The sequence below is a fragment of the Peromyscus maniculatus genome, chromosome 10 (assembly GCF_049852395.1).
Source record: "Peromyscus maniculatus bairdii isolate BWxNUB_F1_BW_parent chromosome 10, HU_Pman_BW_mat_3.1, whole genome shotgun sequence".
In the NCBI taxonomy this organism is placed as follows: Eukaryota; Metazoa; Chordata; class Mammalia; order Rodentia; family Cricetidae; genus Peromyscus; species Peromyscus maniculatus.
Window position 1 is genome coordinate 65143704 of NC_134861.1, and position 22703 is coordinate 65166406.

At 37.1% G+C, this 22703-nt stretch overlaps 1 protein-coding gene across 7 annotated transcripts; it reads right to left on the reverse strand.

Moving 5' to 3' along the window:
- Positions 1–1439: 1439 nt before the first annotated feature.
- On the reverse strand, positions 1440–22703 carry Gnpda2 (glucosamine-6-phosphate deaminase 2). Of its 7 annotated transcripts, none has more exons than XM_076546417.1 (8): positions 22572–22703; positions 20012–20174; positions 15758–15859; positions 13788–13970; positions 8684–8862; positions 6759–6933; positions 5088–5147; positions 1440–2319 (listed from the first exon to the last, which is right to left on the reverse strand). In XM_076546417.1, the coding sequence occupies exons 2-7, from the start codon at positions 20133–20135 to the stop codon at positions 5122–5124; spliced, it is 789 nt and encodes a 262-aa protein (XP_076402532.1). In that variant the 5' UTR covers positions 20136–20174; positions 22572–22703; the 3' UTR covers positions 1440–2319; positions 5088–5121. The 7 variants fall into 7 exon arrangements, with proteins under 7 accessions (XP_076402532.1, XP_042113427.1, XP_015853819.1 ...); XM_042257493.2 differs by having other exon boundaries at positions 8684–8868; XM_015998333.3 differs by lacking the exon at positions 5088–5147.

Consider the following 22703-nt stretch of genomic DNA (forward strand, 5'->3'; position numbering starts at 1 on the left):
GCTGTGCAGCCAGGGCTAGTAGTATTAAGTAAACATGTTATTGCCAAACTCATTAGTACAGGATGCTACTGATTGACTGGTTAATTAAAATGCTAAGGACATAGGGATCCCCTTTGAGCATATGTTTCTACCTGCTATTTTGTTCAGGCAGTGAGAAGGTAACAGTGTGCTGTGACTAAGATGTGTATTATGGGAAGGACTGAGACAGGAGAGTGATACAGAGAGGAAGAACACTACTAAGGCTAACTTGGTGGAGCTCCTGTCAGAATGTATGATGCTATCAGTTTTAATGTTAGCAAGGAGGCAGAACAGCTTAAGGGATTCAGAATTCAGCTTAACTTTAGTGTAATTCATAATATTTATATGTTGTGCTTTTCAGAAGGCTATTTAAAACATGTATTTGAAAGTCAGAAGACAGATCATAATGCTATGAATCTGAAGAGGTTACAGAATATGTAAGAGCTCTGGGTTCATGTGAAACCCCTTTGTACACGGCTTCACACAATTTGTGTAACACCTTTATATCCCCATGGTATCTTCCAAATATATATTTTTCTTTAAATTACTTACTTTTTTTTTTTTTTTTAGAGTTAAGGTTATCATAGCCAAGTATTTTATTAGCAGTGCTACAGAAGGAAATCAGTTTGGCTAAAAGTGGAAGTAATTTGATAGTTGGGTATTTTATACATTTTTAAATTTTATAATTAATTTAATTTTACGTATCAACCACGGATTCCTGTCCTCCCCCCCCCCCACCTTCCCCAATCCACCTTCCATTCCTACCTCCTCCAGGGCAAGGACTCCCCTGGGGATTCAGCTCAGCCTGATAGATTCAGTTGAAGCTGGTACAGTCCCCTCCTCCCTTCATCTAGACTGAGCAAAGTGTCCCAGCATAGGCCCCAGGCTCCAAAAAGCCAGCTCATGCACTAAGGACAGTCCCAGTCCACTGCCTGGGAGCCTCCCAAAAAGTTCAAGCTAATCGACTGTCTCACTTATCCAGAGAGCCTGATCCAGTTCCATGGGGGCTCCTCAGCTGTAAGACCACTGGGAATTAAAGCACCATTATTTTGTGAGTGTATTGTTTCACATGTATGTATGTATGCCTGTACCACTTGTGTGCCTGGTATCCTCGGGGGGCCACAGAAGGGCATTGGAGGATCCCTTGGAACTTGAGCTACAGTTTGGGTATGTGAGCCACCATGTGGGTGCTGGGGACTGAACTCTGGTCCTCTGCAAAAACAGTAAGTGCTCTCAATTGGTGAGCCATCTCTCCAGCCTCCATTTTTTACTTCTTCTTAGGTATTGTCTCTTCCGTTTCCTAACTACATGATGGCAAATCAGAAGCAAATCCATGTCATGGGTACCACGAACTGATTGAATCTCCCAGTGAATGTTACTTCACTTTAGAAACAAAAAGTAGATACTTGTTTTATTGTAAATTTTGAGTTAAAGATAGAAAACAATATTTTTATTTGCAGCTTAATTATACAAGTTTTTGCAATTTAAAGGTTTACAGTATTTATCTCTTTAGACATATATAAGGATTATTTATAAAATTTAACAATAATCAGAAAATGTTCTTCAAAAGGATTTTTTTTTTAATTTATAGCTAGGTATAAAGCTCATAGTTGCCAATATACTTCTTTATTAAGGGCACTGACCTAGGTCTTTAAATAAAAATAAGCTTATCTGTAAAAAAGTACTACATAAGAAGGTGCATAAAAGCATGCACTTACAGATACTTTCTGAAAGGATGTAAACTACTTTGGGACAGTGTCATCTCTTCAGATTTCCTTGATTAATGAATAGCAGGACTACTGATGTCCAGATGCTACTGCAGAAAGATGACTAAGGCAACTACAGGCAAAAAGCATGTGTGATGCACAAAGAATAGACATTCCAAAAGTGAAGGCTTTTATGATACTGGAACAGGTTGGAGCGCCTTCTTGTAAGTAAGTCAAAGAGATTGTCATACAGTACCTGATGTGTAGAATCTCTTAAAATGCAGACATTTCGCTGCTTTGCTGTTTATAGGTAGCTATATAGCTTCTGTACTTTTTAACAGCCAACCAGTTTGGGGGTTGACTTAGTTCTAGGCCCTAGTGTAAAACACACATTCTAAATATGGAATGTTTAACACACACTGTTCTTTTCTTTTTCAATGTCTTTATATTTCCCCATTTTTATCATATTGCATAAGCTGAAATTCTAGTAAGAAAAGTTTCCTTTTCCAAGCAGAATTTTGCTGCAGTCTCCATCAGTTTTCTTCTCTCATACTGTACAGTGGATCCACGAGTTTATTGTGCACATGCATTAAACCTTAAAGAAAACAAAGCACAATTCTAGTTGTATTTTTGTTAATTTTGAACTTTTACTTCAGATTTTACATGCTATAATATTTGATTCTTATATAATTACAAGGTCTACTGAAACTGTTTAAGAAATACAATTTATAAATTAATAAATTAGTGTAGATCTAGAACAGTACAGATATTTTGGAGTCCCAATGCAGCTTCAATTCTTATCTTGAGCATTAGAATGGCAGGCTGGTAAACTTGAATATGATTGGTTAATTCATTATCTAGAAGTTTATGTTTTGATTTTATAGCAATTGCTCTAGTTGATGACAATCAAGGGACCCAGAACTGTCATAAGATAGCTCTGTCTTCCAAAATACTACCCTGTACATCTATTTTTTGGGGGAGGGAGGGGGTGTCACATGTGTTATCATGGTTGTATATGTATATGGGTACCAAAAGCCAATGTGGGGTGCTTGCCCTTTATCACTGCATCTCACTTTTAGAGATGGTGTCTCACTAACTACAGAGATCACTACCTGGGAAGAACTGCTGCTCAGCAAGTTCCAGAGATCTTGTATCTGACTCACAGCCCTAGGATCACAGGTATGCACCATCATGCTTTGCCTTTGAATAGGCACTGGGGGATCTGTACTAGGTTCTTCATGATTACGAAGCTCTTTTCCAATTAAGCCATGTCCCAGCCTCTATATAGACTTTGAAATGTATTGACAAAACTGGTTGATTCCAAGCTTGCCCATAACCTACTGAGGTTTAACAACAATGCAGACACCTGTTTAAAATGATTTGGGATGGAAACCTAGGGATTCTAAATTAGACTTTAGTAATCATTTCATAATTAGCATGGGTATGCATGTTAGTGAATCATATTAAAGCTCTTCCAGTTACGTCTCTTACAAGATTGTCTTTGAGAGAATCAGTGAACTAAATAAAAAGTTTCATAGTTTGGAAGGCAAAGAAGTTAAATTTTCCAGGTCATTCAAACTTACAAAAACCTGTAGGGAAGGTATTTAGTTTCTTCAGAAATTGGATATTGCATTTGAGAGAAAGGTGTTAGAAGTTTACGTTTCTTGTTTGAGAGGCCTCAAAAAGCACTCAGATCCACACAGTGAGGAAGACCACTTTCAGGGGACTAGCAAACGGCACTGGGAAGTGGTCCAGTAAGAGAAAAGCCGGTAGAGGCATCTTCAAATAAAGGAAGGAATAAGCATTCCATTCTCTGGAGCCACTGAAAATGAGAAGGCTGAGTTCTCTCACAGCTCGTTTAAGATTTAGTCAGCACCTCAACCATCCCAAGGCCTGATAAACAGTAGAGGGGACATCAAAGTAAAGGTACCTTCAGCTATGTGATTTACATGCACTGTTTTGTAGACAATCGTCTAGAACAGTGGTTCTCAACTTTCCTAATGCTGTGGCCTTTCAATACAGTTCAAGCTGTGATGACCAACCATGAAATGATTTTTGTTGTTACTTCATTACTGTAAATTTGCTAGTGTTATGGATTGTAAATATTTTTGGAGATAGAGTCTGTGACCCACAGGTTGAGAACTTCTGAGCTAGCATTCTACTTGATACAATGCTATCATTTGCTAACAACATTAAAGCTTTAAAATACACGTGGAATATTAAGCAGTAAAGTTGTTTAAAATTATACAGTGTATGTAGCTTTTACACATAAGATACCTTGCTTCTAAACAAAATATCTTAGGTAGAAAAGTGTTTACCAGGTAAAAACTACTTTAAAAAGAGTATAATAATTGATATGTAAGTCATAAGGAGAAATAAGAAAATATCTCTTCTGATAAAAATGCACTGGTTTCCTGACATTTCTTATAAAGATGCTACAATGATACAGGTTCTAAATCCCAGTTTTTAACGAGTATCTTATGACTTGGTATCTACCTGAACTCTACCTCTGAAGTCACTGCCGGCAAGCAATGAAACGAACCTTGTTTAAATGGCAGCAGCATTCTGAATACAAACTAATACAGAGCGAAGTTCCATTTTAAAGGAAAAAACAGCTAGGATGAATGGAACGAATTCCCAAGTATCCAATCTTATCTTTAGAGAGGTGAAGTAAGTTTCCATTTACTAACAATTATCACTGTTATACATCTCATTAACCTAGATCTCTAGAAATAGAACTCTAAAAAAGATTCTTGTGACCAAAAGAAAGGGTACTAATATAAATGGAATTTCAAATATTATACATAATTACACAGATTATTCTGTGTAGATTATATCTCATCAGTGTTTCATGTGACACTGAAGTGATCAGATGCCTAATATGTGAAACTATATGTGAAATATGCATATAATCATGCAATGTACTCTCTACTAATATGCTTTCCTGCAAGAAAAGGTGATATACACTCAGGCTTTTATCAATTTCATTTGTTTTTGGATAACTGCTGATATCCTAAAATCTCTTCTGAATATTTATAACTCCAAGATAGGAAATACAACACCCTCTTCAGTCCATAAAGCAATCCTCACATGAACAGTATGCTCTTCAAAATGTCTTCCAAGAGCTAAGATTTTGGATATATCTAACAGTTACTTCCTTTCCAGCTTAAGTTATTTAACATATTTTAATTAGAGCCAATGATCATAGTATAGGTAAACAGGTATGACTTTGTTATAGATGCCACACAGGTGGATAAAGCCCAAACTCCGGAGGAGCTTTACTTCAGTTATCCTCTCTGCCCATAAGATCTCTATGACTGGTAAGTGATCTGTCTTCTTAAATACAAAGTAAAGAGAACTTACTGCATAGCACTGTTGTGAGAATTAAGTAGTTCAGTCAGGGAGATGCATTTAGAATACTGCCTGGCAATACAAGTTTGAAGTCTTATTAAACAAATTATGAAAAAAATCTAACAAAACACTAATCGTGACAAATAGATTAGCATACATTTAATTCAGGAATGCTGGCACTGGACAATAAATATGTTAGATATTTTAAAAGTGGTGTTAAATCTTCTGGATGACTGCTTATATTAGCTTCAAGGAATGTAACACTTTTGATGCAAAGTGGACTCCATGGAAATACATAGGTAAACTCACTAGCTTTGCTTCAGAACTGAACACCAAAGGCATTCTGCTTCCATTTGTCAAATTATATTGAAGCTACCATTTTTTAAGATTAATTTACAAGAATTGTTTAATTGTGAAGCATGTACTTAGCTATGTATCTTCATTAAAATGTTCTCCATAAATACTTAGTGAATGAAGAGCAATAGAGAACGCAGATGCAAATAACACAAACCACATACACAGGATAGTCAAACTCTACTCTAAGGTTATTGTCAGGGCTTACTCAACTTAAGTCTTCTGTATACCACCTCTGAGAAGTTTCCCATGCACGAACATTTACATGAACTCTAACTTACTGATTTCCTCTAGTTGAATTACAGTGTTTAAGTTTATATAGTTCCTAATAGAACTGCTATATGTTGAAAGCATATTCTAAGTGCCACCAAGAACAAAAAGATACAAGATAAGCAATGCCACCCATTTTAAGACACATCTCATCCCAATTTCAGTCAAGTCATAGAGTGAGTAAAATATAGCAACTCTGTTAACCTTTCTTTCAGCAATATTTATAAAATATAGGTTCAGTTTGTCATTACATTTTTCAACACTTGTTAATAACAGTTACAATAAAAATGTATATTCACTCATGTCCCAGAATTGTCATATATACTATACATTTGGAGCCATGACTTAATTAATATTCAGCACCCAACACAACTACTCTAAACAAGACCTCGATGCTTTATGCGCTTGAGCTTCTATTCACCCATAATCAGGAAACACTAAACTTAGTGTAGTATAAGTGCTCTCTGAAGCCTCCTAAAGTGTCCATTACGTCACGAGTATTTTCTATACAAAGCCCAGTGCAAATAAAGTTTGAAAATAACCAGACTACAGGAAAAAGGAAAAGGAAAATCAACATGCAGATGTCTAAGCATTCAAACTGCTGCTTTGCTATTATTTCATACTGTTTGAAAGTGTACCTATTATAATACCAACTGTAACATACTGGAGTGGGTTTGCCTGACATCAGGAAGCTTAGGTGGGACAGTGGTTGATGCATCTTAACCATGGATAAGGTTACAGTTAGAAGGATGAGGCAGAATGCCCAAATGTTACCAAACAAATGAAAAAAAACCCAGGAAGGCCACTACTGAGTTACTTAATCTTGTCTATTCAATATGAAACTAAAATATTTCTTTGAATTTTGGATTTCAAAGGAAAAAAAATGTCCTGAAAACTCTGAAAACTATTATCTGAGAAGTTTTATTCCTTAAAAAACCTGGTTGGTGTGTTAGCACAATGCAAGTTTTCAACAGGCCAAACTGTAAGATTAACATCCACAGTCATTCAATTCTGCCATCTACTACAAGCGTCTCAAACTCATACTAATTCAATGCTCACCTTTAAAGTATTTCACAGTTTTCACTCTTAATTCTAAAGTAGCATCTTCATCACATACAAAAATTGTTCGGGGATGCTGTTGAAAAGCTGAAACAGTCCACATGTGATTGATTCCTTCCTCAATGGCTTTGTACAGGGCAAATGCCTTGTGTGCACCTGTTATGAGGATCATCACCTGCAGAATCAAGAGTGTCACTTGTCAATTAAAAGTGAGTAGGAAGCTCTATGGTAATACATAAGTGAAGACCAGAGTTAATACTTTAGTACTGATGTGTAAAAGACAGGCCTGGGAAAGTAAAGAGAAGGGCTTCCTGGGTTTAAAAAAAAAAAAAAAAAAGTTTGTATCTTCAATGAATTCATATAATCTAGGCTAACACCGCAAATCTCTCTAGTCCAATTAAGAAATATGTCCTATGTTAGAAAAGAAAGTCCCTCCACAACAGCTATTTAAAAGATAGCTAGAGAAGCCTGGACTTTCACCTAATGGGTATAATCATTTCTAAAGTTGTTCCAAACACAAGCTACTGAATTTTAAGAATTTGGGATCTCCTAAAACAAGGCACTGATTTTGAAGCACATGAGTGAGATATTCCTGGAAATTACAGAAATTTTAAGTTCCTGTTTTTTAAACCCCTCACCATTTGTGAAATAATTCAAGAAACATGCCAGTGTGTGTCAGAAAGGATCTTACAACCTTTCAAGCTACCCTTCCACAACTGAGAATACGTACCTACATTAACATAGTGTTATAGTTTATTGTTCTCTTTTTAATTAGTACTAACCATAAAACATAATAGGTTTCAATATGATATTTTCATAAATGCACATACTTAAACCATTTCCACTCTTAACTTTCTTTCCTTGTCCACTCTGGCACAACTGATCCCCTTCCTCTTCCCAAATAGTCTTCCTTCCTTAAATCTTGATCATATGAGAACATGAATTATTTATCTTTCTCAGTTTGGATTATTTATTTTTTTTCTCACTACAATTATTAAAAAATTAAAATGACTGCAGTTCTAAACTACTTAAAATAAAAATTTATATTATGTATGCATATTTTATGACTAGGTATTCTAAAGTATAAAAAATGAAAGAGAATGGATCAAGGTATATTTCTCTTTAAAATCCTAATTCAAATTGACTTTCATTTTGAAATTGAATCTTAACTAAAGCTGAATATATCACCTCAATTAAAACCATCTGTCTTTTAAAACAAAAATTAACTAGTTTGATGAAAGGTAAGCAAAAAAAAAAAATCAATGAATTTGTAAATTAACTTTCCTTGCTGGACATTGCTAGCCAGAGTACTGTCTTAAGAATGAAGTACTCAGTACAGAAACAACCACATGAAATGTGTGTGTACCACATGCACAAGGACACATATTACTAGCTGTTTCAGGTCTTCTCTAATATTTGGAGCACTGGTGCAGTAATGAAAGTCCCTTAGGTCATGAGCGTACCAACAATCTCACAGGAAGGCCTTAGAAGGCAGCTGAGACTCTACAAGGCTTCTTTAAAAAATATTAAATGGCTTTTTACTTATTTGTGTGTGTACACACAGCCATCAATCAGCTCTGTCCTTTTAGTATGTGGGCCTCAGGGATTGAACTGTGGGAAACCAATACAGCCAGTCCTCCTAAGTATAATCATGAAGCACTTGATATTAATCAATCCTGTGTGCTCCAACACTATGTAGGATATCCGCTCTGCACCTCTGTCCCACCTGCCCTTCACAAGACTATTCAAATGGGTGGCTCCTGGTTTATAACTGCAGACTTAAGTTGATTCTTAGCAAGTCAATGAGAATGACAAGCATTAAATGCTGGAAACTAAGCATTTTTACTGAAAATCAGATGAATCTAAAATATTTATCGCCATAATTATTCAACATCAAAGAAAAATGATCAAAGGACATTTCTTACCTCCCTAGCATCCATCACTGTCCCCACACCAACAGTTAGAGCCATGGTCGGCACTTTTGATAAGTCTCCATCAAAATATTTAGCATTTGCCAAAATGGTGTCCATAGCTAGAGTCTTTAATCTTGTTCTTGATACTAAACTGGATCCTGGCTCATTGAAAGCAATATGACCATCTGGACCTATTCCTTTCAAAAACAGAGAGGCTCACTCATATAAACATGAAATAAGCAAGGTTTCTAACATATAGTAAACATTTTCTCAAATGTCAACTAGTTATGAAGGCAAAGAAATAACCATAAACATACTTACCTTAGTTTAGAGCTGAACTCCTAATATTAAATTAAAATATTGTTTCCATATTTCATTTAATATTTCCAATGTGCTGCATACATAGCATGAGATGACATAGTTTTAGCAATAGCAGGGAAGCATCACATTTATCTAACACTATGGGCTTATAAGGCTTTTTCACAACAGATAATAGTAGGTAATTCTGTGACCCAGTAAGATTAAACATGGCTATCCCCCTCAATGCTACCTCATTGCTAACACATAAGCTGATGTGCAAGAAAAATAAATGGGCCTTCAGGACCACGGTTTAGGAAACACCAAGATCCATTCCTGTCTTAGCCTTCTGACTACTGAGTCAGTGGTCTTTGTCCTCTCACTCTGCTTCCTTTAGCTCCTGTTTAGGTGAGGCTATAACCACTGTGAACTTTTAGTTCTGTTTCCTCATAAAATAATGTATAGATTATAGAAGGTAATACCTTGAATACCAGGTTCTCAAGCTTTTTGATTTTTCACTATAATTTAACACACACACACACACACACACACACACACACACACACACACACACACACCTAAAATAAAAACAAACAAACAAAATGCAGGAAACCACACTTAGCCTTACTGGCAGCTCACATACACTCCATTTCCTTAATAGTACAAGAAGGGAATGCTGGATATTACTGGCTCTACTGATTTCATGACATACAGGTAACAACCACAGTGACCTATACACATCTGCTATATTCTAAGATGGCTTCTAAAATATAGAAAAGAGTGTAGTATTCCTTTGAAGACAATTGGAGATAATTCCCTTCAAAAAATCAAAACCTTTAAAAATCAAGTTTATAATACATTTATATTAGTTGTCAGACTTACAGCAACTTCAATAAAAACAAGTAATTAAAATATGTTACATTTATACTCCATGTTTCCTTTAATGAGACAACAGGTGTATAACTAATACTTGCTACTCAAGCCATGAAAATAGAGCAAGCTATAATCTAGTTTCAAAGGATAAGGAAAAATGAATACAGTATGAAGCAAAGTGTTCTAAAGCATAACAATCTTTTATCAATGACTAATGTGTGAAAGTACATTTTAAATAAGGACTTACATACGATTAATATTCAAGGATTGTTTCCACTCCTCAGTACAGACCTGTTTCTAGTATGTTTTAATCATATTTAATAAACCTTTCTTGCTATGTTTTCCAAATCACTGCTTTACTCTTGAGGATATAAACGCACTATTGTATATACACTTTATTAAGCACAGAAGAAAGGATAAAGGTAGGAACATAAAAGCTTCAGAAAACAAATCAGAAGTCTGCAAAGACTGGTGTTAATGTTCTTAGTGGTGACCTGGGCCACTGAGAAGCATACAGCTGACTTGAGATTCTGGTCAAGGGTACTGACAGAGAAGGAGCACCACATCTGCTTCCCACCACAACTAGCAGAGAGCCTGTGATTCTGTCATGTTTTTAAGTTCAGCTAACTCTTTTGGCCTTTAAATCTAAATTAGGATATCAGCATCATCTCAAAAACTCATTGGTAGGATTATGATATAGATCCCTCCTGTGTTCCTATAGTTCTGTGGGTAGTTTACAAGCTTCCTTTGAGTAAGGCTTTTGTGTGCCTCTGTCTACCACTCACAACCAAGCACTACACACATAAAGCATTCAGCAAATCACAGCTGACTGAATTAATGCATGATACTTTTCTTTGGTTGGCTCAACAGTTTCTCCCAGCAACCCCTCTTCTGCTCCACTCCTCACTATAGGTTGAGGGGTGGGGAAGTAAGGGGCGGGTCTCAAAAGTAGTTCCTTATGTCCCCGTCATGCTGAATGAAGGTGGCCTACAGAAAAGGACTCCAAGCTGAAGCAATGGAACTCACTCTCTAGAGCTGCTCTTTACCTGGTGAACAGAAACAAAGGAAACACACACAAGGGACTAACTGACAGCTCAGTTAATGCGCTCTTGCTTCCGAGAGCTGAGGCTCTCTGGCTCTTCCCAATCAGTATTTGATCCCTTCCCTAGGCTTTGTGAATTATAGCAGAATCACTCCAGTTAACACAGTACTAGTCCCTTTCCACTAGTTATCCTATTACTAAACCAAAACTTCAATGATTAAAAAAATGTGGACATTTTCCCCACTGTCTTTTTAAAATTTTTAAATATATCAAAATTTTAGGAAGATATTACAGTTAGGTTTCATGTACAAAATCCCACTGTTGTGTACCTTACTGCTAAGTCTTCCTTAGAAACTCAGGATACAATTTCTGCCCTCAGAATAAAGAAAGCTCTCAGAGTAATTATTTCCTTCTTTTTCTTCTCTACCAAGGGGGAAAGAGCCCACCTAATCCCCCGGGGCAAATAGCAGCAAATTCAGACTCTTAGGCTCTTCTGGTCCTTGTCCAGTTCACAGTAGGGGGGAAACAACACTAGCTTCAAGCCCAACCTACAATCTCTATTCCAACTTTACCTTTAATAAAGCTGACACTTTGATCCCATTTGGCAGTTCTTAGTGTTTTTATTAACCAAACCCTGGAACAAAAGAAGGGTAAGTGGTAAGACCCAGATACCAAGCCTCGTCTTACAAATTCCAAAGATAATTACCTAGATCAAAAAACTCAAAGAATCCAATGAGATTCTCTCACAAGCAAGTAGGTATTCAACAACAGCTACTCCAAATAGGAAAGGAGGCATATGCTAATTCCTCTCTCTGTGCACAGAAATCACATTCTCTAGATGGTACATATAAAACGTCAGGCCCCTGATCATCAGACTCCAGTGAAGATGTTAATGAGAAAGGTAAAGGATCTTCTTAAAAATGTTTTCGGTTTTGGGAAGTAGTAAAGAAATGACTATAGGAAGCTTAAGATAAAAAACAGTTAAAACCAAGTGACAAAGCATAATTCTAATTAATATTCCACTTACTTAGAAGGGAAAGGAGGTGTTTATTATTTTGAGGAAACAGACCAAAAACATAAATGAAAAAGAAATGAGAAATGGCTTATAGCAATGGGAAATGAGTTTCTACCAGAAATATTGGATGAGAGAGTTGCAACCTTAAAAAACCCTACAAAACAGAATGCTTTCTCAAAGGCAGACAAGAGGACAGTAGGGTCCTCATCCCTGTCCAGTAAGTTCTTTTTCCTTGCACTCAATCTAGGAGGGATTTGTCATATGGATCCTTCTGTGAAGTCAACAGATCAGCAGGAAAAAAGAACTGTCTACAAATGAAAACGTTTTTAAATAGCCATTTTAATTTTTAATCTAATCTCTAACATCTAGCATCTATTTCCAACATAACAGAAAAATTAGTGAAAATGTTTCTTGAAAAAAAAAAAACCTAAGATAATCCATTTAGTCCAGCAATTTTATTTTGATATAGAAATCACAAAAAAAAAAACAATTTAAACATTCCCAAACATCTAGCATTTCAGCCATAACACTGACAGATACGGTAATTATCTCAAAATTGAACCATATGCACAAAGCTAGAAGGTGAACGTGCTCTAAAGGATTACTAAACATTTATCGTTGATCAGATAAATAGAGACTCAATCTACACAAGAAAATGAACAGCACTGGCTTGGATACACATAGCTAAAAATTTCCACCGAGAAGAGTTCAGTCTCACTTGGTCATCCATAAAAGTAATTCAGTAAAAGCCTCAGGGAATTCAATGAACTCAGGGACAACACTACCTTAGCCTCTACAGCTCATGGAAGACAACACTCAAGTGGCCCTGAGTCAGCTGTGTGCCAGGCTCCACTCTTAGGGCCTTTGAAACATGTTATAATACATTGAATTTTCACAACTCTTGAGCAAGTTAGAATTAATCCTGTCTTGCACATGGTCTAGTTATAATGAACTTCATTAAACTAACCAGGCATACAGAGACTGGAGATGCGAATAGGTTTTACTGTAAATCCCACCACCAACCAACCACTGCAATCGTACTCAACCACTTCAACCAGGAATCCACCTCAATATAACCCGGGTGCAACTTACTCATTCATTAGGTATAACATAAATAAAGGCAGTTTAGAGTACTGGTATTTTAGATGAATACTAAAGATTGGCATAAAAATGGTTTTGGCTTTAGTGTAGTTGGCTTATATTTTTCTGATGCAACAGCTTTCTCAAGCTGTTTTATTCTGGGTAATAGAGAGCCATAGCTATTATGAAGGAACAAACTCCTAGTTTTGGTACATTTATGCACATATACACACATAAATAGATACTTTTAATTTATAAGTAGAATTTGGTTCACCAAACATTCATTCCCTTTGGAATGTATTAAGGCATTTTGAAAATTTAACTCATCTAAAGGCTGGTGATACAAGTCTTACAACTCTTAACTGATCTCAGCATAACTGGAGTTATCTGATAAAAACCTACCCATTTCTCATATACTCAGCTCTAATCTGTTGAGTAGCCTGTGCTGGAGCTAGAGAGAAATAATCAAACATAGGCTTTCATTCAGGACAACAACCCAGCAGCGCATTTCCGGGATGTGGTGAACTATTGACATTAGAGCTAATCAAAAGAGTTTAACAAGGATGAGAATGTATTTCTCAAGTCATAATTTAAACAAATGTGTTAACTGTTGCAATTTTAAGTTTATTTTTACTTAATCTGTACTTACTTTTTGTTTTTAAATGAAAATGAAGTAAAATTGGAATTATTCTATTTCTATTATTGGATATTAACAGTTAATAGCAGCTGTTTTTTGCATTATACAATAGTGACTTTCTTTTAAACACTATTAGCAGACAAATGATTGGTAACAACGTCTCTTTTCATACCTCCAACAAAAAGATCTATTCCTCCAGCTTCTTTGATTTTCTCCTCAAATGCATCACATTCTGCCTGCAGATCTTCAGCGTTCCCATCAAGGATGTGAGCATTATTAGGATCTATATCAACATGCTTAAAAAAGTTATTCCACATATAAGAATGGTAGCTTTCAGGATGATTTCGTGGCAGTCCTAAATATGAAGTTAATAATAAAAATATAACTATTTCCTAGAAAAAAGCTTTTCTACACTACATCAATTTTAAAATGTTTGGCATAAAACATATGCTTGATGTATACCCGTGTCACTTTAAATATCTACACTAACACAACTAATTTGTAAACATACATGAAAATACTGTTGTCAGCCCCCATGTGGGTGCTGGGAATTGAACACAGGACCTCTGGAAGAACAGCCAGTGCTCTTAGACTGGACCTGCCTGGACTGAGTCTACCAGGTTGATCTCAGTCCTCGGGGGAGGCTTTGCCCTGGAGGAGATGAGAATGGGGGGTGTGCTGGGGGGAAGGGGAGGAGGGCGGGAGGTGGGAGAATAAGGGAATCTGTGGCTGATACGTAGAACTGAATTGTATTGTAAAATAAAAAAGAAAGAAAGAAAATGCTGTTGTCATTCTCATTTCATAGATGAGTACATGAAACACAGAATGTTCCCCAAAATCCTCAGCTGATAGAGGGTTTGCAATGCAAACATGGGAATCCTAGTTCATGCACTTAGTCACTATACACTTCTGAAACAGGCACAAAAAGTGTTACCCAATGTTACTGATTTTTGTATTTTTAATAGTTTTTTGTGATTACAAATACATAATGTCCCTTTTCCCTTTCCTTCCTCCAAAACCTTCTGTATACTCTGCCTCACTCTTCTAAATTCATGGCCTCTTTTTCTTTAACTGTTGTTGTTGTTGTGTGTGTGTACATTTATATATTCCTAAATATATAATGACAACCTGCTTAGTGCATATATAATGTTGCTTGTATACATATGTTTTCAGAGCTGACCATTGGTATTGAATAATTAATTGGTATTAGAAGATACTTTGCGTAGGGAAAACTATTTCTCCCACTCTCAGCATCCCTTCCTTGCCTGTAGTTTTTGTCTAGGGTTAAGGCCTCTTGAGAGTCCACTTTCCATATTAGCATATATATTCATGACATCTTTATTAAGGTCATGTTGAGGCTGCTAGGCTGGTGAGACTTCAAGGGTGTAAGTTACACCCATAATTATATATTTTTAAAGAATTAACTAGTGGCCACTTTTCCCTTGCATTCATCCTACATATTTGCAAAGAACACTGAGCCATAAAAGTTATTTGGCTATCGCTTACACAGACATTGAAAATGTACTCTTATATGTATGCTTTAACAAAGGGTTCCTAAGCATCATCATAGACCCTCTCAGTTAAGCAAGGCAAAAAATTACACAAGTTTTGTGGATGCTAGCACAAACAATAAATTTGTAAAAAAAAAAAAAAAAAAAAAAAAAAAAAAAAAAAAGCTAAATCGATTACCTTTACATATGTTTCACTGAATTTTCTATAATTTTAATTATACCTTAAGGAAGGAAGCAGCAGCAGAAGGAGAAGAGATGGACAGGGAAAAGAGAAAAGGAGGGGGGAGAGAGAATGGATATGAATGACTTGTGAGTGGAGTGATGCGCAAAGTTACATCATAGGTAAATGGCTGAATGAAAGCAGTTACATCATAGGTAAATGGCTGAATGAAAGCAGTTACATCATAGGTAAATGGCTGAATGAAAGCAGTTACATCATAGGTAAATGGCTGAATGAAAGCATATTCATTCCGATTCCCAGTCTTATACTCCTTCCACTATACTATGCCATAACCAATTTCACCAGCAAAGCAGTACACAAAGGAGTCTAGATACGACATATTCTAAAGTTTCATGATATTCAAAATGTAATACATAATCTATTCAAATAGCAGATTTATATGTATCTTACCTACATATTCATCCATGTTAAAAGTCTTCACATATTTAAATGAAAGATTCCCACTCTTGTGGTACTCTATTAGTTTTTTATAGCATCCTAAAGGTGTGCTCCCTACAAGAGAGAAAGGGTCCATTTTCTGAAATAACTTGAAATCTATTTTAAAAATATTTATCCTTAAATTCTTATGTGTAACAGTCTATATTTCAAAATAGGCAAACAACTTAAATACAGATTTAATGTTCATGATAGCTTGTTTCTTTCCATGATGCATTGAAATTTCATTAAACCATAATTTGGTTAGTAAAGCTGGAAACTCATACACAAAAATGGAAGTTGGAAAGCTATTGTGAAGTGTTCTCAGTATTTGGAATTGCTATTGCAAATTATAAGACTAAAACCGTTTAGAATGAACACTGGGTAAAAAGAAAAGTGAACACTATACTTGCTGGGGAAAAAAAAACTGAGTTGTAGTGTGAGTGACAGAGATAGGCTGGAAAGAACATCTGGCAACTTGTGCTTCTGTTTCTGTTTCTCATTTAGCTTTAGCATGTAAATCGCTGAAAAAGCTTAGCTGAGAAAGAAAAGCATCATACCTTTAAAACGGAGAGGCCTTCCAGGATAGCCTCAGAGCGAATACGCCATGTTATAAGGTGATTGTTTTATTTGACATGTACTATAAAATTTTTTCATTAGTTTAGCAGGCCACTTTGTTTGTGCTTCATGACATGACACAATAAAAATAAGTTTATCAGCTTATGGAGGACCTCCCCCTTTTGTTAATTAAATTTGCTTTTTTATTTTTCATTATAAATCCCAAGGAAAAAGGCACCCTTATTAACATGTGACCTGACCTTCTCAGTCCTGGGTGGAATGTGATAATGCATTATCACAAAACAAAAGAAAAAACACCACAGAAGTCAGTATTTCTGGAGTAGTGGTTAGACTTAAGCAGAATTTAGACATCTGCTAGATTTAAAAACAAAAATCTCTGGCTGACACAAGTTAGGCGGTGGGGCTTCAGGAATAGTGCCTGCCCCTCGCTTGAGAAGACAGAACAACAGGTGGCTGTAAATCATGTGGACCAACATAATAAATATCACATGGGTGCAGAGAACCGATGAATACTGGACTTTAAGGCTAAGCATATTTCAACTTATAAGTAATAATACAAATGCCAAGCCATATGATTAAATCTCACAGTCCATACTCAAAGATCTATAGCCCACTAACATGGAAACTATCTTAAAGATAGATAGGTATGCTTCTCTTTTTTCTAGAAGCACATGAACCTTCTACTGTTAGGAAGCCAGGAGTCCCTCCATCTAAGGTGAGGCACCGGCTCAATGTCGGTGATAAAGAACACATTTACTTTCTGACTGTCAATCAATGTAGTTAAAGAAAGAAGTGAGAGAGATAATAAGAGTAACTCGGTTACAGAAATGTTATGAATTGCTTTGGGATGGTCACTTAACTCTATAAGTAAGTGATTCAAAGCTTGTTGGGGGCTTCTTCTGTTTGAGAAGAACTTACAATACAAAGTACAAAACCGTGAGGTAAAGAAAAACCTCAGGGAATTCTAAGGTATGGCATTGAAGAATAAAAGGCTACAATCATGCTGGTTGAAAAAATGACTTAAGAGATCATTTCAATTCAGTCATGAAGGGCTGAAATCCTGACAACCACACAGCAATCTGTAATTTAAGACAGACAAGGGATGGCAAAAAAGGTCCATGGCTACATGCGATGCAGGTGTTTCCACATGTAAATCTCAAATCCTGGAAAACTGGCAGGATCTTTCTTATTGGAAATGTAAGAACCGGATTGAAAAGATGAGTGAATTTGCCAAGAACCAAATGGCAACAAAGCCAGGGATTGAAAACCAGGTATGCTTTCTCTAAAACACACACAGGTGTAAGAGGACAGCAATATGGATGAAAAGAAAGCAAGCCAGAAAGTTCAGGCTTATCCTTGGAACCACAAGCAGTCTACTTCCAACCCAATTAAATGGTGAACATAATGTTCCCAGGCAAGTCAGACCCACAATATGCAGACCTTTAAAAAAAATCACTTAAAAAATATATATGCCCCAGAAATTGTGTTTGGTGGGAGAATCACTGATGTACAGGATGTTGTATTTAACCTCAGAGAAGCATACATGTTCCAATTTCAGAAGCAGGGGTGGAAGTCAAAAACACAAACACCATCAATGCTCAACAAAGAGAACACATAAAATGTCAGCAAATGTTTTTCAGTTCTCCCTTGGCATGTGCACTCGGTATAAATTTAAACACATAAGAAACATGCCTAGTAACCTACTTCTAACATGCAGCACTTGGAAGCCTTTGTGTCCCCAACTCAGATTATTACTTGTATCATAATTAAAACAAAGTGATTAATAGAGGTAGCCTGAGTATAAGCCATTCATAGTATGCAAACAGATATAGAGGTTTGTGTGGTGGTATTGTGTTCCCCAAAATATTGTGTACCCTAATAAACTTATCTGGGGTCAGAGAACAGAAAAGCCACTAGATACTTAGGATAGGCAGTGGTAGCACACACCTTTAATCCTAGCATTCCAGAGGCAGAAATCCATCTGTTCAAGGATACAGCCACACATGGTGACTCACGCCTTTAATCCCAGAAAGCAAGCCTTTAATCCCAGGAGTGGTGGTAGAAAGCAGAAAGGTATATAAGGCGTGAGGACCAGAAACTAGAAGCATTCGGCTGGTTAAGCTTTCAGGCTTCTAGCAGCACAGTTCAGCTGAGACCCATTCTGGATAAGGACACAGAAGCTTCCAGTCTGAGGAAACAAGATCAGCTGAGAAGGCCAGGTGAGGTTAGCTGAGGCTTGTTCTGTCTCTCTGATCTTCCAGTGTTCATCCCAATACCTGACTCAGGTTTGATTTTATTAATAAGAACGTTTAAAATTCCTGCTACAGGTTTGTTGAACCATCAAAGTGTACATGAGGGTGATGATGTGAACGAATGTGCGGTATCTACATGCCTAGTTCATAAAAATATCTCATTGTAATTCTCACCAAGACCTTCTGTCCTAGACAAAAGGAGAGAAAGCAAAATAGCAAATCAACCATCTAGAAAAATGTAATTCATAGAAATCAACTAAGTAAAATGAATTATGATTAGAGATTTTACATAGTTAGAATGCATGTATGGAGGATCAGGAGAAAATAGTCTATTTAAATAAAACACTCATGAGAGCTTAAAACCATACAGCACTTACTGCATTCAAAAGATCTGCACATGCACTGTTTTAGCTAAGCTTCAAAAACAGTATTTAAGCTATTATAATTATTATTATTATTTTATTTTTTGTGCATGTAAGCAATCCAGAGCTCAAGGTATGTGGAAATGAATGCCCTGGAGCCCCTAAAAGTCAGTTCTGAGTCTAGGTCTCATGCATTTGGCAAAAAATCCAAAGTTACCAATATAGAGTACCAAAAGAGCAAGTGATATACCTGATCCTTTTTGTTTTTATTTTTTGTTTTTTACTTTTTCGAGACAGGGTTTCTCCCTGTAGTTTTTGGTGCCTGTCCTGAATCTTGCTCTGTAGACCAGGCTGGCCTCAAACTCACAGAGATCCTCCTGGCTCTGCCTTCCAAGTGCTGGGATTAAAGGCGTGCACCACCACCACCCAGCCTAACATCATTGTTTCTTAAGGAAATTCTGCTATTGTACTTAGCATTGCCTCTACCATAGTATCTACCATCTGGTTTTATAGATACCACCTGATCCTTTTTAAAGGCAACCCATCATGGAAAACCAAAGCATTTGGGTTGAATTCTGTGATAAACCAACAAGTTTTCATAATTTGCACCTGAAATACTTCTGTAACAGAAGAATACAAAGTAAAAGTCTAAAAAGAAATAAAGAAGGTAATACCGAATCAGGAAGTGGCAGTACACACTTTCACCTGTTAGTAATGAAAGAGCTAAGCTATAAGAAATTATGTGAATAATGAAAGCAGTGTGCTAGAAACTCAAGAGTACTAGGAAAGGGTACAGAAGTATTATGATCATCATTTAAGTTAAGATACCTTTTGAAATTGCAATTTTTGGAGTAGTGGATAATATGGAGTTTTAACACAAATAGAATCAGTATGTAGATACTGCAACAGCCTACATATACTTCTGGCTAAATATACTAATATGTTCAGCAATATAGAAAATAATAAAAAATATTTTACTAAGAAAAGCCTTTAAACAATCTTATATGAGTATATAAAATAGAAAGCATGATTTATACCTGTTGGTAAGCCCAGTGAAAAATACCTGTCTTGTCCAGGTTTGAACTTAACGATACAATTGCAGATGTACTTTGCTGCCCATTCACTGGCCAAGTCATAGTTATCAAGAATTACAAGCCTCATTATTGGTGATGCACGGCTCTTAGCACAAGAAGTTCACACCTGTGAAAATCCCATGATAGAGTACTTTAGACATTTTTCAGACACCCAGTGTGGAATATTTTGATTTTTAAAAGGACAGGACTTAAGGAGGACATGTACATATAAAAATACAATCCATACTTATGAAATAGTAGTAGCAACATTCTCCTTTGTCAAATAGGGCCCGAGCTTTTGGCAGTGGGTTAGGTCATTTAGAGGCATGTATTAATCCTTATAACAATCTTGTAAAGTAACACAAGGCTTAGTTTCACAGGAGGAAATGGGCACACACAATTTGCCTGTGGTCATGCACGTAAGTGACACAGCAGAATTCAAATGAAAACATCAGACTACACCATACACAAGTATAATATATACTCTTTCTTACCAAAGCAACCATCCTTAAAAAATCCTTAAATCATTAACTACTATAATTTTGAATTACTTATCAAAATCCAGAATTATCCCTATACATACCATAATGATCAAATTTCCTTTTTGTTAAGCAATATTTAAATACCACCAGAGATAATGTACATTATCATTACTTACACACACACACTTTAGTATTTTAGGGTTTTAATAAGACCTTATTTGAGTGAAAGTGCTGACCTGGGGGAGAAAAATTCTTCATAGAAAAATACAATTTTAGTTATGAATTGCTTACTTTAAAAAAATACTTTAAAGAAGTATTATTAAAAAAAACTTCTATATTCTATATCCGAAATCCACAACTCTCAGATTTAAATATCTAGTTTCACATTTAAATGCGTCAATCACCAACACCAACCCTTTAATGACACGGGGGCTTCAGCATTCCTGTTTGGTAACCACACACTTCGCACAGAATGCTAAATCAAATGTTTAAGCTAACAGGAACAGACGCTCCCTTGACAAATACATAGAAACCAAATGACATTAAGAACACGACTTAGAATTCCAAAACAACAAAAAGTCTTATCCCTATAATCTAGAATCCTGGGACAATAAGAGATAAACAGCATTTATAGAAAAGAAATCACAAAGCTTTTTAAAACTCAGCCTAACAAGTGAACCCCGTGTCCATTTAGGTGTATCAATAAGCTAATCCCCCAAAATAACTTCAGAGTTACACCAAAAATCCCAAACAACTACTGGCTGTTATAGCTATCAAAATCATCTATTTACTTCTAATATGATTATGCAGCAAACAACCAGAAGAAAGAGAAAGGAACTGTAAGGAGAGGCATTAGCTCTTCCTGGTGCCTCGGTTATCCCTTAGTATATCATACGTGCCCCGTTGGCTCTGGATTAAACACTGCTAGGCTCCACAGAAACAAATGTGATGATTAAGGATCCTGTTGCTAAAGTACATTCGATCAACTAAATACTTCCTCAATTTGCGATTATTCTCAATTCTTGATGTAGAAACCTGATGTAATTCAGATGCTGCAGAAGTTACAAAGCCATGTTGGAGTTTTGGAGGGAGCTAGACTTCAAGTGTATCTGGCACCAATATCCATGTATTAAATGTTTGATCCCTTTGGAATCATTAATAACACTTGTTAAAAAGACTCTGGATCCCTCTCCTTAGCTCCAATAGATCTCACATGCAGTCCAAGAGCCTGTCAAGTATCACAGGTAATTCTTAGACTTGAGGTAAATGAGAACAGTTTCAAACAAGTCATTCAGACCAAAAGCTCAGGCAAGTTGTTTGTGGGTTTTCTCTTAGAGAACAGAGTTCGCCTTCAAAATTCCTAAGTGAATTCCCCCTCACGCAAGGTAATATCTTCTCTACATTTATTCATATTTTTAAAACGCTCCTTTCCCAGGTTTTAGTCATCAGAAACCGAAACTGTCGATGCTTTGTGACTCTGGCATCGTGAGCAGATAGCATTAAAAACGCCAATTCGGCTCCCAGGGTTTCCTGCAGGTGCTGCTGATTCATCTGGGCAGTGCATCCCTAGGAACAGCGTCTGAAGCCAAGTCCCTGAACTTTCTATGGGGTGGGAACTTCTACACCACGGAACTGCCACCGCTTTTTAACCCGTGGGCCACCCCAAGAATCTACGCACACGCACACGGTGTGCTGGTGTGCTGAGCTCCAGCAGCACCCACCGTCCCTCCCCGGGACCTCGGCATGTGTGATGGATCCCTGTCCCTGCGCCGCAGAGGTCCAGGCTGCCCGCCCGGCCTGCGCACGCGGGGGGCCGTTCAGGATCAGAGCTGTCCTGCCCTGAGCTGCCGGGACAGCGTGAGGACTCGGTGCTGGCAGATGCTGGAAGCCTCCGGCGGCCCCACTGAGGCCGAGAGCAACCCCGGGTTCAGAGACGTCAATCAGGGACGGACGCGCCACCCGCGCCCAGCTCCGCACCGTGCCCGGGGTGGGTCAGCAGCAACGAGCCCCGCATCGGAGCTGCGTGGTGTCCCCCAACTCACCTGCACACCTACAGCCTCCTCCGACACCCGCACAGCGGTCGGTCACCAACGCAACCTGGTAACGGCCAGCGACTCCAGCCGCCGAGCAGCGATGAAGCCTGAGAACCCGGATGCAGACACAGCCACAGGAAG